Here is a 15,943-nt window from a genome sequence, read left to right as displayed (position 1 = left end):
CTCTAAGATCAGGAACAAGACAAGGATTTCCACTCTTGCCACTTTTATTCAACATAGTTTTGGAAGTCCTAGCTATGGCAATCAGAGAAGAAAAAGAAATGAAGGGAATCCAAATTGGAAAAGAAGAAGTAAAACTGTCACTGTTTGCAGATGACATGACACTATACATAGAAAATCATAAAGATGCTACCAGAAAACTACTAGAGCTCATCAATGAATTTGGTACAGTTGCAGGATACAAAATTAACACACAGAAATCTGTTGCATTTCTATACACTAACAACAAAAGATCAGAAAGAAATTAAAGAAACAATGCCATTTACAGTCACATCAAAAAGAATAAAATACCTAGGAAGAAACCTACAAAAGGAAGCAAAAGTTCTGTACTCTGAAAACTATAAGACGCTGATGAAAGAAATCAAAGATGACACAAACAGATGGAAAGATATACTGTGTTCTTGGATTGGAAGAATCATTACTGCCAAAATGGCTATACTACCCAAGGCAATCTACAGATTCAGTGCAATCCCTATCAAATTACCAATGGCATTTTTCACAGAACTAGAACAAAAATTTTTTTACAATTTGTATGGAAACACAAAAGACCCCAAAGAGACAAGGCAATCTTCAGAAAGAAAAATGGAGCTAGTGGAATCTGGCTACCTGACTGCAGACTATACTACAAAGCTACAGTCATCAAAACAGTATGGTACTGGCACAAAAGCAGAAATATAGATCAATGGAACAGCATAGAAAGCCCAGAAGTAAACCCATGCACCTATGGTCAGTTAATCTAAGACAAAGGAGGCAAGACTATACAATGGAGAAAAAACAGCCTTTTCAGTAAGTGGTGCTGGGAAAACTGAAGAGATACATGTAAACAAATGAAATTATAATATTCTTTAATACCATACACAAAAATAAACTCCAAATGCATTAAAGACCTAAATGTAAGACCAGATGCTACAAAACTCTTAGAGGATAATGTAGGCAGACACTCTTTGACATAAATCGCAGCAATATCTTTTTTGATCTGTCTCTCCTAGAGTAAGGGAAATAAAAATGAAAATAAACAAATAGAACCTAATCAAACTCAAATCTTTTGCACATCAAAGGAAACCATAAACAAAATAACAAAACCCACAGAATGGGAGAAAATATTTGCAAACAATGAGACTGACAAGGGATTAATCTCCAAAATTTACAAATAGTTCATGCAGTTGAATATCAAAAAAACAACAACCCAATCGAAATAACAGGCAGAATATGTAAATAGACAGTTCTCCAAGAAAACATACACATGGCCACTAGGCACATGAAAAGATGCTCAACATCACTAATTATTAGAGAAATGCACATCAAAAGTACAATGAGGTACCACCACACACCAGTCAGTATGGCCATCATTAAAAAGTCTACAAATAACAGGGACTTCCCTGGTGGCAAAGTGGTTAAGAATCACCTGTCAATGCAGGGGACACGGGTTCAAGCCTTGGTCTGGGAAGATCTCATATGCCACGGAGCAACTAAGCCCATGTGCCACAACTACTGAGGCTGCACTCTAGAGCCCATGAGCCACAACTACTTAAGCCCGCACGCCTACAGCCCATGCTCCGCAACAAGAGAAGCCACTGCAATGAGAAGCCTGCTCACTGCAACGAAGAGTAGCCCCCACCTGCCACAGCTAGAGAAAGCCCACATACAGAAACGAAGACCCAATGCAGCCAAAAACAAATAAATACATACATTTATTTTTAAAAAGTCTACAAATAACGAATGCTGGAGTAGGTATGGAGAAAAGGGAACCCTCCTACACTGTTGGTGGGAATGTAAATTGGTACAACCTCTATGGAAAACAGTACGGAGGTTCCTCAGAAAACTAAAAATAGAATTACCATATGATCCAGAAATCTCACTCCTGGGCATATATCCAGACAAAACTATAATTCAAAAAGATATACGCACCCCAATGTTCATTGCTGCACTATTTATGATAGCCAAGAAATGGAAGCAACCTAAATGTCCATTGACAGAGGAATGGATAAAGAAGATGTGGTGCATATACACAATGGAATATTACTAAGCCATTAAAAAGAATGAAATAATGCCATTTGCAGCAACATGGATGGACCTGGAGATTATCGTATTAAGTGAAGTGAGTCAGACAGAGAAAGACAAATATCATATGATATCACTTATATGCAAAATCTAAAAAAAAATGATACAAACTTATTTACAAAATAGAAACAGACTCAGAGAATGGACTTATGGTTACCGGGGGGAAGGGCTGGGGGAAGGTATAGTTAGGGACTTTGGGATTGACATGTACACACTGCTGTATTTAAAATAGGCAACCAACAAGGACCTACTGTATAGCACAGGGAACTCTGCTCAATACTCTAATAACCTAAATGGGCAAAGAATTTTTAAAAGAATAAATACATGTATATGAATAACTAAATTACTTTACCCTACACCTGAAACTAACACAACATTGTTTATCAACTCTACTCCAAAATAAAATAAAAATTTAAAACAAAATAATATTAAGTCTATATCTTATATTTAAGTATACAACATAATTTTAAAGTATCAGTTTGTTGAAATTTGCCTTGGGTTATACGCCTTGTGCATATTTGTTTTAAAATTGCAAAAACATTCATTTTTAGCTTAAAAACTTTTTAATAACTGAACAATTTTTAAAATACATAAAACAATGGTTCTTATTCCTAACTGCTCATTAAAATAATTTTAGAAGGCTGTAAAAAATAAAAATGTCTGTCTTCAATCCCTCTCTCTCCCCTCCTTCCTGAACAATTCAATCTAAAAGCCTTCAGGTTATGGCAAGCAAAGAAGGTGTCCATGCAGCAGGGGAATGGAGGGTGATAGGAGATTAGTTTTACGTCAGGGGATTAATCTTCTAATATATATCAAGGATAATGGGAGCCAGTTTTCAGTGAGGGAGTTATAAATATGAAAAGGGAAAAAAACAGAATGGTTTCCAATATCTATGAAGACAAAGAAAAGTAAATGTGTATGTCTATGAATGTACATACATACATCTAGTCCTTGGCTATGTCTACTGAGAAGACCTAAGAGAAGCAACATCCCAGTAACAATGAGCACATCTAGTACCATGATCTTAGTTTCTAAATACCATTTTCCACTAAAAGGGAAGCAGAGCTCCTTGGAGAAATCACTGGTTCCAGGAGTAGGGGAAGGGAAAGACCAAGTTGAGCCTAGAACACCTTTAGTAAGGAAGCACTCAAATATTTCTGGGATCCATATGAAAAGAACACAGAAGCCAGCCTGAAGTGGCTCTCATTAGCCAAATTTGAGACAATTCAAACATCAAAATAAATAATGATAATAACCAATATAAACCACTGAAAACAGAAAATGAAAGTCTGATAAGGAATAGGATATTTACACAGTCTCAAGGTTCTTCCCTACAAATTACTTATTAATTAGAAAGGGGAAGAGAATGGAGAAGACTTGCAGAGAACTCCTCAGTCAAGTGATTAAAGTTAACATCACCATTTATGGTTCATATTGAAATCATGTGTCACCTGATAGAATGAATACTGCATCACATCTGTGGTATTTTTATCAGAGATGCATAAAATAAATCTAACCACAAGAGAAGATCATAAAAATGCAAAGTAAAAGACATTCTACAAAATAAGTGCCCTGTAATCTTCAAAAGTGGCAATGAAATGACAGTCAAGGAAAGACTAAGGGACTTTCCAGATTAAAGACTGAAGAAACATAAAAATTAAATGCAATGAATGATTCTGTATTGGATCATTTTGCTATTAAGGACGTTACTGGGACAAATAGCAAACCTTGAATGAGGTCTGAGGATTAGACGGTAATAGTGTATCAATGTTAATTTCCTGATTTTGTCAGTTATATTCTGGATATGTAGGAGGATGAGAAAACACTGACAAATGTAAAGCAGTGGTGTGTCAAAAAGACTTTCAGGAAGATTACTCTAGTAGCAGTGTGGGACTATGATCTCCAAACACTGTTGTTTATGTACCCCAATACTAAAACATTTTAAATACATACCTTAATAAGTATATATGTGTGAAGTTATATACCTATTCTACAGCAGTAACCTGTTACATTAGAAAACACACTCAGACACAGAAATTAAAATGGGATGCTATATAGAATTAATTTAATTAGTCATTTGTCTATCTCCTGAGGTACAAACACTTCATTTTGAAGGAACCTAGTGAAGAGTCTGGTAGACTTATTTAGATAGCCTCTAAAATAGGAGGAACTGGTAGAATGAGGAAAAGGTGAGGCACCGAATCAAGGCAGTTAACAGTGGAGAAAAGGAGCAAAGAGTAAACCGGAGAAATATTTAAGCAAGAACACTTTTACAGGACTCAGCAAGTGATTTTCTATTTGGGACAGGATGAAGAAGACTTGAAGATGATTCTAGGTATTTGGCTTAGGAGAATGGATGAAAGTAAAGATGAAAAAAAAATAAAAGATGGGTGAGGTGGAGGAGAAAGAATAAAATACATTGCTTTTCCAGGCATATAGCATTCATTTGTAACAGTATTTTCACAACACAGTAAAGAGCAAGAGAAAAAAACCTAATGCATGGTGATCAGTAGCAATGAACTAGCCCCACTGAATAAAAACATAGCACACTGTCTTGGATAGCTGCTGCCTTAGTCAAGTATCTTTGAAGCATAGCCTATGGGAGAAAGTATATTTTGTGCATGTGTTTGTATGTGTGTAGATTTGTGTCTCTGTGTGTGTTACATGTAATGTATATATCTGAATCCATGTAGCTGGTCATTTTTCATGAAACCTAAAGTGACTACCTAGGTTTATGAAGGATTGATAATGCAGAGGAAGTCTTATCATGCCATACTTTGTGGGTCTGGGTAGAATAAAAGTCATTCTATATACAAATATTGAATCATTATGTTGCATATCTGAAACATAATAAGTCAATTATATCTCAATTAAAATATCATTCTACTGTTAGCTAAATTGTTATGAAATATCATTAATTTATTATCATTAATTGTATATTATTAATTTAATATAGTATATTTTATCTTTCATGAGCTAAAGCTTAATATGGATTGAGATATGATGAATCTTGTTAGACTTTTGTGGAATTTCTATACTTTCTATAATTAAAAGCAATAGGCAGGATTAGCGACAGAAGATTTTTGCTCTCATAAAGGTCACAGCAAAAAAACCCATTACTCGAAAGACAAAGTCATATATCAATACATTATGCTGCTCAGAGTATACATGGCAATATTTTAGAGTTTCCCCTGGTATGCAAAATTTGGAGACAATGTCAACAGTTAAATAATATTTAAAGTGCAATGCATTTTCAAGTACATTTTCAACTACACACCCATACCATATATAATCTAAAATTCTAAGCAAAATAAATAATTTATTACTTGGGAGTCAAACTTTTATAATAAAAGTTAAGACTTCTTGGACTTAATCCTGACTACCATAAAGAAAGAAGGTTGGATATATATTTTATGGCTATAACAATTTTATATTCACTTTTCCCCACCTAAGTTTATTGGCAACTGATTCCTTTCTCCTGGAAATAACTACTTCTACCTTAGCTTTTCATACTATTAAAATAAATGAACATGGCATATATACTTAGTATTACCTAAAAACTACCATTCCACCAAAGCAAATAGAGCAGAATGAAGGACAAGCAAAATATATTAACTTTTATTGTGGATTTCTTTTAGGCCCCCAAATGATACTAATTTTCTTGACTCAGGTATGAATAATATACTGCTTTCTGAATTTAAAAGCTTCTGCAGCAATTTACTGAATTATAAAGCATGACATTATCTATCAATGTTTTCTTCTTGGGACCCAATACTAGCAAACACCTTACAAGAGAAAATGTAAACAGAAATTTACTTGTCAGGAATAAAGTTTTCAAAGTGAGCAAAACAGAGTTGATGTAACACAAGTATTCAAGGGAATGAATTAATTTTCCTTAACTTTCAGCTTAACTATTATATTAAGCTTAATTTTTCATTAGAAAAAGAAGTATGTAATATTCATCTTGATATGATAAAAATACAAATCCATTTCACTGCTGTAATCCTTACAATAAACTGCTGTGACATTTGTCAGTTAGATACCATATTTGGATATTTTAAAAGTCTTGGCTGTTTATATCTGGGATTCATTCAATCACAAGTCAGAGTACAATGCAACTTTTCTAACAATGTGCCTTCCTAATGGATTTCCATTCTGAGTCCAAAGATCTTATTTTCTGGTAGACAGGGAAAAGCAAAATACAAGAACATCTCAATGGCTACTGGCATGCACCTACTGCACTTACAAAATATTCATTTTGTATATTCCCAACATATGTGAAATGTCCTCTTGCATTTTCAATGTTCATTAACAAAATTACTATATAACTTAACAAAGGCACTCTGCAGTTAATACAATGCTCCATATTTACAGTAGTATAAAACCTTTTCAAAAGAATGTACACAAAAAGGCTTATTTATAAATGCAATAAATCTTTTTTTCAAAAATTGCTTTCCTAATTGCTTTTTGAGGGTAGAAGAAAACTCCAAACAAAAAACACACTTAGAAAAATTATATTATACCATAAAGAGTCCCATAAGACAACTATTTAAAATCTATAGTACACCATTATTTTTTTCTCATTTAAATACAATTTCTGGAAAACATTTTTTAATTATGTAATAAAAGTTTTTGATATTAAATACGCTCCCTCTTAAATCTCCCTCTTAAATCTCCCTCTTAAATAATTCTTGATATTGTATAGTTTAAAACCTTGAGCAAAAATGCTTGATTATTAAATAAAATGCATAAGATTCTATATTAATAATCATTATACAGATTTGTAAAATTTTTAATAAATTTGGTTATTTAAAAAACCCTTTAAATAGCTTTTTTTTTTTCCTATAGCCAAATGCTTTTCTGCAGTTTTTAATAAATAAACTTTACAGATGGCTTCTGTGGTAAGCTGGAATAAATCGTTTTAACTGATAAAACGAGTATTTTTGATTCCATGATCAGACAGGAATTCAGAATCAATTTTAATTCACTCTAGGAAAAACAAATGCACTTAAGTGGCATTTAGGAGAGATGGCTTGAGGTCCACATTACAACAGACAGTTAACTTCTGTTGTCTATTTAAAGAAGAATAATTTGATTAACCCACAGGTGACCATATTGTCTTAGTTCGAATATATTTAATATTTCTGTCAAATAAGTCAAAGCATCAGGGGTCCAGCTATTTACTCACACACTTTAAAAAAGCATATAATAATCTTAAAATGTCAATCGTCACAATTTAAGGTTATAAGATTGATATTCAAAAGATTTCAATAGTTTATTATTGGAGATAAACTACGAAACAACCTTATTAGATATTTCATCCTTTCTACTTATCTAAAATAATTACCAGAAAAAAATTTTATGATATAAAAACTAGTTTTCTCAAAGAGCAAACCTTATAGAACATTCACAATATACCTACTATATCTTAAGATGAGTCATCTGTAAAATTAAATTGGATTTTATTGGTTATTCCCTAGGGGTGGTAAATTAGCAGAGGGTGACTGGCTACTAGAGAACTATTTAACATGCTACAGTAATATAGAGAATACACGAAACAGCTAAAATATTTCATAGAGAAAATTTATATAAGTCAGTAGAGCTCTTTGCTCCTTAATTTAAGGGCAATAAAATCATCAAGGCAATATATTCTTAAAGTGCATAGAGTAAATTGTTGGTCCTTCATATTCCAATTCTCCTTAAAGTTAGGAAGCCATTGGTGAGATACAGAAAAGCTATCAAAATAAAGGGAAACAACACTTTTTCTTATAAGTTTCTCCCCTTACCTTAGAAGATGAAGAATCACACTCCTGACATATCCATCCATAGCCTGTTTGTTTAGGAGACTTTTTCAAAGGAGGATCCAAACAACCAAAATGGTAGCACAGTCTACATTCATCACACCTGCAGGGTAAACAGATTTATACTATATTTAAATAATATTAAAAAACACTTTTTTTCAGAGAAAAACAGCAAACTACTGTATATTTCAACTGTAACACTGTTAATTCTATCCTTAGCTGACAAGATTATTATATTAATGTTTATGAAAAAGACAATCTAAACCTGAAATAAATGCTTTAGGAAAAACAAAATACCAAAACAATAAAATAAACAAAACAAATATCATTCAGAACATTTTGATAGTAGAAATGTTAACAGCATAGGAATAAATTTATGTGTATAACCCTATGTGTTCAAAACTAACAAACATTAACATTTTCAATTTTGAACTTCAATAATAATCACTTGCCCATTAGATGGTTTTAAAACTAATATAAGATACATATAATTCAAGATTATGAATTCAATCTAACATATTGTGATTATTTAAAAAAACTTTTAAATCTAATGAATTCTACTAGGCTACACTAAGCTTAATTCTATACAATTGATATACCTCATCACTCTCTTTCTCTAAGTTAAGGTAGATTGTAAATAAAATTTCTAATGTGTATAGCATGCTAACATAATCTACAGCAAATAAAAACCATTCTAAGAAGTTTATTTTCTAAAATATAAATTTTCTCAAAAATTTACCTGTCACTTTCAGTGCAATTGGTTTTTCAAAGTACCTCTTAGTACATTTTAAAGCTTATTAACAAATGTTTTGACAGTGTCTTTGCCACCTATGATGTACAAAATCTAAGAAAACTATCATACCTATTCTTCGTTTCAGACAATCTCATCCTGCTGACAATGAAGAAAGATCTGTATTATTTCAGTGTTTTTTAAAAAGAATTTTGCATCAGTTGGAATAACAAGACCAAAATTTAACAACAAATAACAAAGATGTATACATTTTATAGAAAGGGTTATATTCCTCTTATTCTTTGTGCTATTTTTTTGTAAGTTAAAAAAAATAATACTTTCTCCAAACCAATCTGTCACATTCTCTTTATATATACTCTTACTGATTTAAACCTAAAAAGTTGAGGAATCCATAACTAAGAAATCAAGGAGGATATTTTATAGGACATATATTACTTAAAGTACAAAATTACTCTTAAATAACTTTTATTAGAAAAAAGGAGAAGGAGTTATTGTGATAAACAACATGCAAAGAAAAGCAATTTATTTTCACAATAAAGGGAACTATAAATCTACATTTATAGTAAAAATTTCATGTCATTCTATAAAACCCAATCTCCCAAAGACCCATTTCAGAAATCAAAAGTTTCAGAAAGTTTAGCAACTTAGCTAAGTTATTCAGGTATACAGAAGTTTAAAACACAATTATATATCTTAAGTTTAGGCACTCCTTCCTCTACAACTTCCTTCTCATAAACCAAATAAACTTATGTACTTTTCCAAAAACCTTCACTTAGACTCAAGAGATGGACTTGAATAAAAATGTTTACTATAATAATTCTAGCTATACAAAAAAATCAAATCAAATAGTAATAACAAACAGTACTTTATTTACTGTGCCAATATTATAAATAAACCATCCAAAAATATATTTAAAAGCACTTAAACTGTTTAAATACCTGTTGTTCTAGTATTAAGAAAAATAATAGATAATATATAGCTAACATAAAACATTACATAAAACTAAATGGCAAGCCCACAAAATTTTGTTCTTCTCAATTCAACTTATTTACCCTTCAATAGTTAAAATTCCAATTACATTAAACACATAGTTAGAGGACCCTTCAGCGTATAAGCATTTATGAGTTATGAGAAGGTTGAGATTTCTAGTTAGCTGAGGGCGTAGTCCTTCAAGCATGGAAAATAGTATTTCAGTCATCTTTAATGGGAAATTTAAAGAGAATCACATTCTTTGCTTCATCAAGAAAATCCATTAAATATAATTTACTCTATCTTTATCATTCCAGGGTCACAAGTATGAGTAATAGATGCTGCTACATGTCTAACAATGTGACAGCCTTTTGTGTTTGGACATGAATATCATCAGTCTGCTGTTCTGTTTGAATTCTTGTATTCAACTTTTATAGGTCCTCCTCACTTGCTTAAAAAATATCAGTCACTACTTTCTGATATTGTCAGTGTCATCTGTCTAAGCAGCATTTCTCCGACAATAATTCACTGTGGATTCAGAAACCAGATCACTGGACATAAGACTATGCAAATTGACAGTTTATAAAAACATGAAAATGAGGATTACTAAGTACATGGACTCAATTTGGGTTAACTATAGTCTTTTTTGCTTAACTTAGGGTTTTTAAGCAAGTTCAGATTGCCAATAACCTGGGCTTTTGATAAGTGAAGAGTTATAGTATTAATGCTTTCCTAGTTCATATCAAATTACAACCTAATTACTACATATTTACTTTATAAGTCTGTGCCATAATAACTTGCAAATTATGGTTTCTAGTGTACAACTAGAGTCAAACACTATGATGAATATAAAGGTGAATAATAATTCATTACCTTTTACCTTCATGTACTAAGATGGTTCTTGCTGGTGTGTGTGTGTGTGTGTGTATGTATTATGTATATGTACATATATATATTTCAAGCTAATAAATTAAGAACAAGTTTGCTACACTGATATAGTTCAAATTTGTAGCTGATTTCAATTAACTGTAAACTCAAGTTATCTTTCAGCTCAATAATAAATGCAAAAGGGAAAAGAAAGACTTTATATGCTAGATTTGTTAGAAGATAATGTTGAAGTATGTGCCATTTGGAAGTGACCTAATCCTTACTGATTCCTTCATTAGTTATACTTTTTAGAATGACTTAGTCTACACATGGAACTCATGTATTAGTGATGGGTTCCAGAGGAAAGGAAGAATCTGCTTGATAGAATCAGGGGTGATACGGAAGTTCTCTCAAGTTATAGCTCACTCAGCAGTAAATAAAAACTGTAATTCCAAGACTAAGCAGCAGAAAGGAGTAGTTAATACACTTAGTAACTGCCAAAATCCAGGAGAGGAAAAAAGAAAATGAAAAAGAAAAAGAAATAACCCAATCTTGAAATCAATAACTCTGTTAATAAACAAACATATAAATATTAGCCTTTTCTAAAAACGACTAAAATTATTTCCATATGGAAAAAATATAGTTGTTTCTACACTAAAATATTTAATTGAATAAATCTATAGCTTCGTGTGCTGGTAACAAAAATATCCTGAGTGATACAAGGGAACTCCAGCAGAATTTGCAAGAATTAATTCACCATAGACAAACGTAAGGAATGCCATTAAGAACCCTAGAAATCAAAGAACAATTTAGATGGTAAAAATAGTAAATTATTTATTTCATGCACACACACACCATTTTGTAAACTTTAGCAAATTTTGTCAGCCAACAAATTATGGCTAAGTTACAAATATAGGTCATTTTAAAAACTCAAAAATCAGAAGCTCGTAAGGATCTGCAATCATTCTGCTACCTAAAAGCTGAAATAGAGTTGAAGTAGTTATTGATCAAATTATTATTTATGACCTCTACATCTACTTCTTACACATACTTGGAAATACGTAATTACAACACATAATATAGTACATATTTAATGTATCAAAATAATAAATCTTGTGCAAAAGCAGTCACTGACCCACAAAAGCTGTGATATAACACAATATACTTTATTAAATAACACAAATGTCTATGTAATAAAAACGGACTATTATACCAATAGCACATATATTAAATAGGAAGACAATGTCTTAAATTAAAAAATATAAAACTAACCTATAAAGATACACTATGTTTTTTAATAAAATGCAAACTGGATGCTTAAAGAATATCCTCTAAACATCTAATAAAACTGTACACATTAACATATTATGGGACATTCTAAAATTACAATTGTAAGTGAGATAAGATAAATCCCATTTATAAGAAAAGGAAACCTCATTGTTTAATTAGATTTTTACTAAATACAACTTCCTAGGCATCAGATTCATAATGGATACAGATGTCAATAATAAAGCAGCTATATGTATATGGTCTTTTACACATTCATTTAACAAAATGCAGTGACCAAATAAACATAGTTCTATATGTATTTAAAATACTTACTTAGATATGGTTAAGTATAGCACCCTAGACATAAAAGAGGAAGAAAATGATTTATGTTCCTATGTCCTATGATCCATGGGAGCAATCAGTCATGTGTTTATCTGATTACTGAGAATATACACACAAGTAAAAAGAAACAACTTATTTATTTCTGTCTACACCTAAGAGACAGGCCAGTGTTCCAAAGGGTTTCTTAAATTCCCTTAATTTCCAATTGATAATTTCACTAGAAGAGTACACTAAATAACTACTTTTCAAAACTAACCAAAAAAAAGGTGTACCTCCTATATATATAATTTATAGCCAGATGATTAGCTAAATTTCATGAAGAAGAGAAATCCGTAACATGGACTTGAAAAGTAATGTACATGTTTTATGACCAGGTTGATCCATAATCACAGATATTTTTTATGGCAATGAACATTTGGTTTACGTCCCTTCCAAGTCTATATACAGTAAAATAAAGAACCAACCTTGAAAATATATACTGTTACATCCATTTAATTAAAAAAAACAAAAAACTCACAACTAAATATCAAGAGAATAGATGGGTTGGATTTTCTTACTTTTTCATCATTTCTATGCAAAAATTCTATAGAAGAATGACCAAAAGAATTGGTCTTAATATTACTTACATAAAATCTTACTAGCAACTGAAACACCTACACAAATGTATTAACCAGTAGTGACAGACTCTTTCATTGAACAGTAGCCAATTCAATTATTCCTTTTAACAGATGGAGAAAATGCAGGTTTGTGGCCCATGAGTTAAATCACTTTTAAAATACAAGCTTGCAAAAAATTCTGCATTCTACAAATATTAGAATAACATTTAATATCAATAAAGGCAAACTTTCTTCCTTTTTACAACACTTTTACTGCAAATCACCTATATGAGCATTTTCAAAATAATTAGAAAATGTCTTTTATATGATATTTCACAAATAAAGGCTAATGTGGAGGTCCTGAACATATTTTCATTAATGTCACTATAGACTCTCATCACATGCAATAATGAATGAATGAGTGGTAGGAAAGACAAAAATATTCTGTAAAGTATATTAACTGGAAAAAATATTTGGATAATTATTGAAATCCAAATTCATGTTTAATGATCACTTAAATAATGGGATCAATTCAGTTAGCTACATCTGCAGTAGTCAAGTTACAAGATTAAAAGTGAAAGGCAAAACTAAAACATGAAATAAAAGAATTCATATAAAAATACACAATAAGGTCAAGTACCTCTTCACAGCATGAGAGAATGATTAGACATTTTCATACCTGAAACACATCTGCTTTGTTCTTTAATAAACTGATCTCCATCTGCTCATGCCCTTGGAAATTTTTCAGCAGTACAACCCGCTGTGCTCAAGCCCCACATAACTTTGTATTTCCCTGCTCATAATTAACTAATTATTCTCTAATCAATAGTGTAGATCTTGATTTTACAATGTAAATCAGATAAATGAGATAATGGCTGGAGGTCAGTCTCATTTTATTCACAAAGCCCAGCATGAACATCCAGTTTCATTATATCCTATGTACCTGAACAGCAGTGAATCTTACAGCAGGCCTGCAGAAAGTCTTAAGACTGTGTACTGGGAGAAAGAGGTCTGTATGTTTATTTAAAAAAAAAAAAAAGTATTTGCAAAGCATGTCTATCTCAGAAATATTTTTAATTGCAATCCTTAGTATTATGTAAATTGATAAAGTGTTGACTGGGTAGGAAAAAATTTCTGCCTTCATGTGCCATGCAACTCTAAAGCTGAGTCTCTTAAACAAGTTTTAATTGTCAAAATGATTTCAGAAAGTTTAAAGAAAAATTAGTAATGTTAGTATTCCATTCTGCTAGAGAGTCCTTCTGAATTCCTTGAATAGATTTTGGTGAAATATTAATAAAATATTCCCATGCTGAGAATCAAGTAAAACAGTGGTAAGTTTTGTCAAATAAAAAACATTAAGAGTTTAAAAAGAGTGATCTAGTAAGTAATAGGATGTAAAAACAGGGAAATAGGATAATGAGTGTGAATATTCTTATTATTTATTGGTCAGTGATCTATTTTTAACATTATAATTGTAAAATCAGATAAACACTCAAGAAACACGAATAACAATGATATATAAATGATAAATAAATTTCATTTACAAACAAAATGGATAAAGGTTAAGGCTAAATTTGTTTTCATGTTAAACATAATCCTAATTTCAAATCTTTTCCTAACAAAGGAATTAGTGAATTATGGACAAAGGCTATGTTCCTTGATTAATTTCTGTACCTAAAATGGTGCTGTGTCCAAAATAGGTATAAAATAAACACCTGTTTAACTAAACTTATGTATAATAAAGAAGTTATACTCTATGTGCTATAAACTACTATAATCTCTTTTACCTAGAAACAAGTATTTTTGAAAATTTAAGGGCCCTTTTAACAAGATTAAAGCCACATTCAATCAATCAATGTCAACCACAATACCATGATTCTTTTCAAAATATTATACACAAATGGTTCTCAAAGGATGTCCCTGGCCAGCTTCAGCATCACTTGGAAACTTTTAGAAATGCAGATTTTCAGGCCTCATCCCAGACCCACTTAATCAGAAACTGCAGGGAGAAATAAGAGGGAGGAAAATGAGGAGGAAAATGAGGAGGGGAGTAGGTGAGCGATCTGCTTTTAAACAAATCCTTGTTTCTGATGTACTATAAAGTTTGAGAACCACTGCTATATATACTGCCATGTCATTCTTCTTGTAGTTCAGAGTTATTTATTTTACTTCTTGATATTTCAGTGTTTTTTTCTTTCCCTATCATGCGACAAATAACCATCATTTACCTGTCGGACTGCTTTCTCTTATACATGTATGTAAAATATGAACTATTTAGTGTATATTCTCTTGATATACACATTAATATCTCCTTTGAATAACAACTGGGCCAATTACAGAAAAGGGTTAATTTTGTACCATGGAAATATGAGAGTGTCTAGGAGATTATTAGGAGAAAGTGTTTCATTCTACTCTCTTCAAAAGTTCTACTCCAAATACACATTTGCAGGACCAATGATCTTATGAATATTATGTGGTTTATATTCGTGATGTGTGACAAAGATTCTTAGGGCTAGCACCAAATATGGAACCACATATCCACCACCGAACAGTAAGATGGAGAATGATGATAATATGGTATTCTAAATAGAACCAGGTGGAAAGGACTTTGATTAATAGTGTCACCAAAACCACAAGGTTTAATGATTTTTCAAAAAAATCTAAAATAAAATGACCACTAGTAATATCTTACCATATATCAAAGGAGAGTCAGGTCCAAATGCACTAGCATATTCTTTTTTAAGGAAATGGCAATCTGACATTTTTCTTAAAATCAGCTGCAGTTCAGCAATAGTAATAACTACCAACTTTTTCTTAAGCTTATGCAGTGATAAATAATGAATTCTTTTTCTAAAAAAAAAAAGCCTACTGGTTTTGCTACAGGTTATTAATATTTTTCCTCCAATGTTAGGTCTTTCAATAAGTTAATAATCTCAGTTTATACATATTTTATATACATACTGCTTTTATTAAATATCCAATAATATGGTTCCTTAGTATAACTAAAGATTACTAGCATACAGCAACTTTATATTTACACTTGCTTTTAATTATCTATAACATTTCCTACTCTATTCCTAATGTTTGAACTATTTTCAATGCCACTATACCTGAAAAGATGTCCCAAACCACATTTATAAATCAGGAAATTCCAAGAGACATGTTGACAATTTACATGTATATATGTATTTCAATTTCAGCAAACAGTCTCTTCTAAATCAGTTCAAGAT

At 31.3% G+C, this 15,943-nt stretch overlaps 1 protein-coding gene across 2 annotated transcripts in view; it reads right to left on the bottom strand.

Annotated features, from left to right (window-relative positions):
• PHF14 (PHD finger protein 14) overlaps positions 1 to 15,943 on the bottom strand; it is a 199,347-nt gene that overhangs the window by 62,432 nt on the left and 120,972 nt on the right. For both annotated transcript variants that reach the window (XM_082662390.1, XM_082662391.1), the window contains one exon: positions 7,905 to 8,022. In XM_082662390.1, the coding sequence (XP_082518516.1) occupies positions 7,905 to 8,022 (118 nt within the window). The remainder of the gene's footprint in view (positions 1 to 7,904; positions 8,023 to 15,943) is intronic.

This window comes from Grampus griseus, assembly GCF_964374135.1.
Source record: "Grampus griseus genome assembly, chromosome: 9".
NCBI lineage: Eukaryota > Metazoa > Chordata > Mammalia > Artiodactyla > Delphinidae > Grampus > Grampus griseus.
The sequence above is the reverse complement of the archived record's forward strand: the minus strand, read 5'-3'. Positions and strand labels throughout refer to the sequence as shown.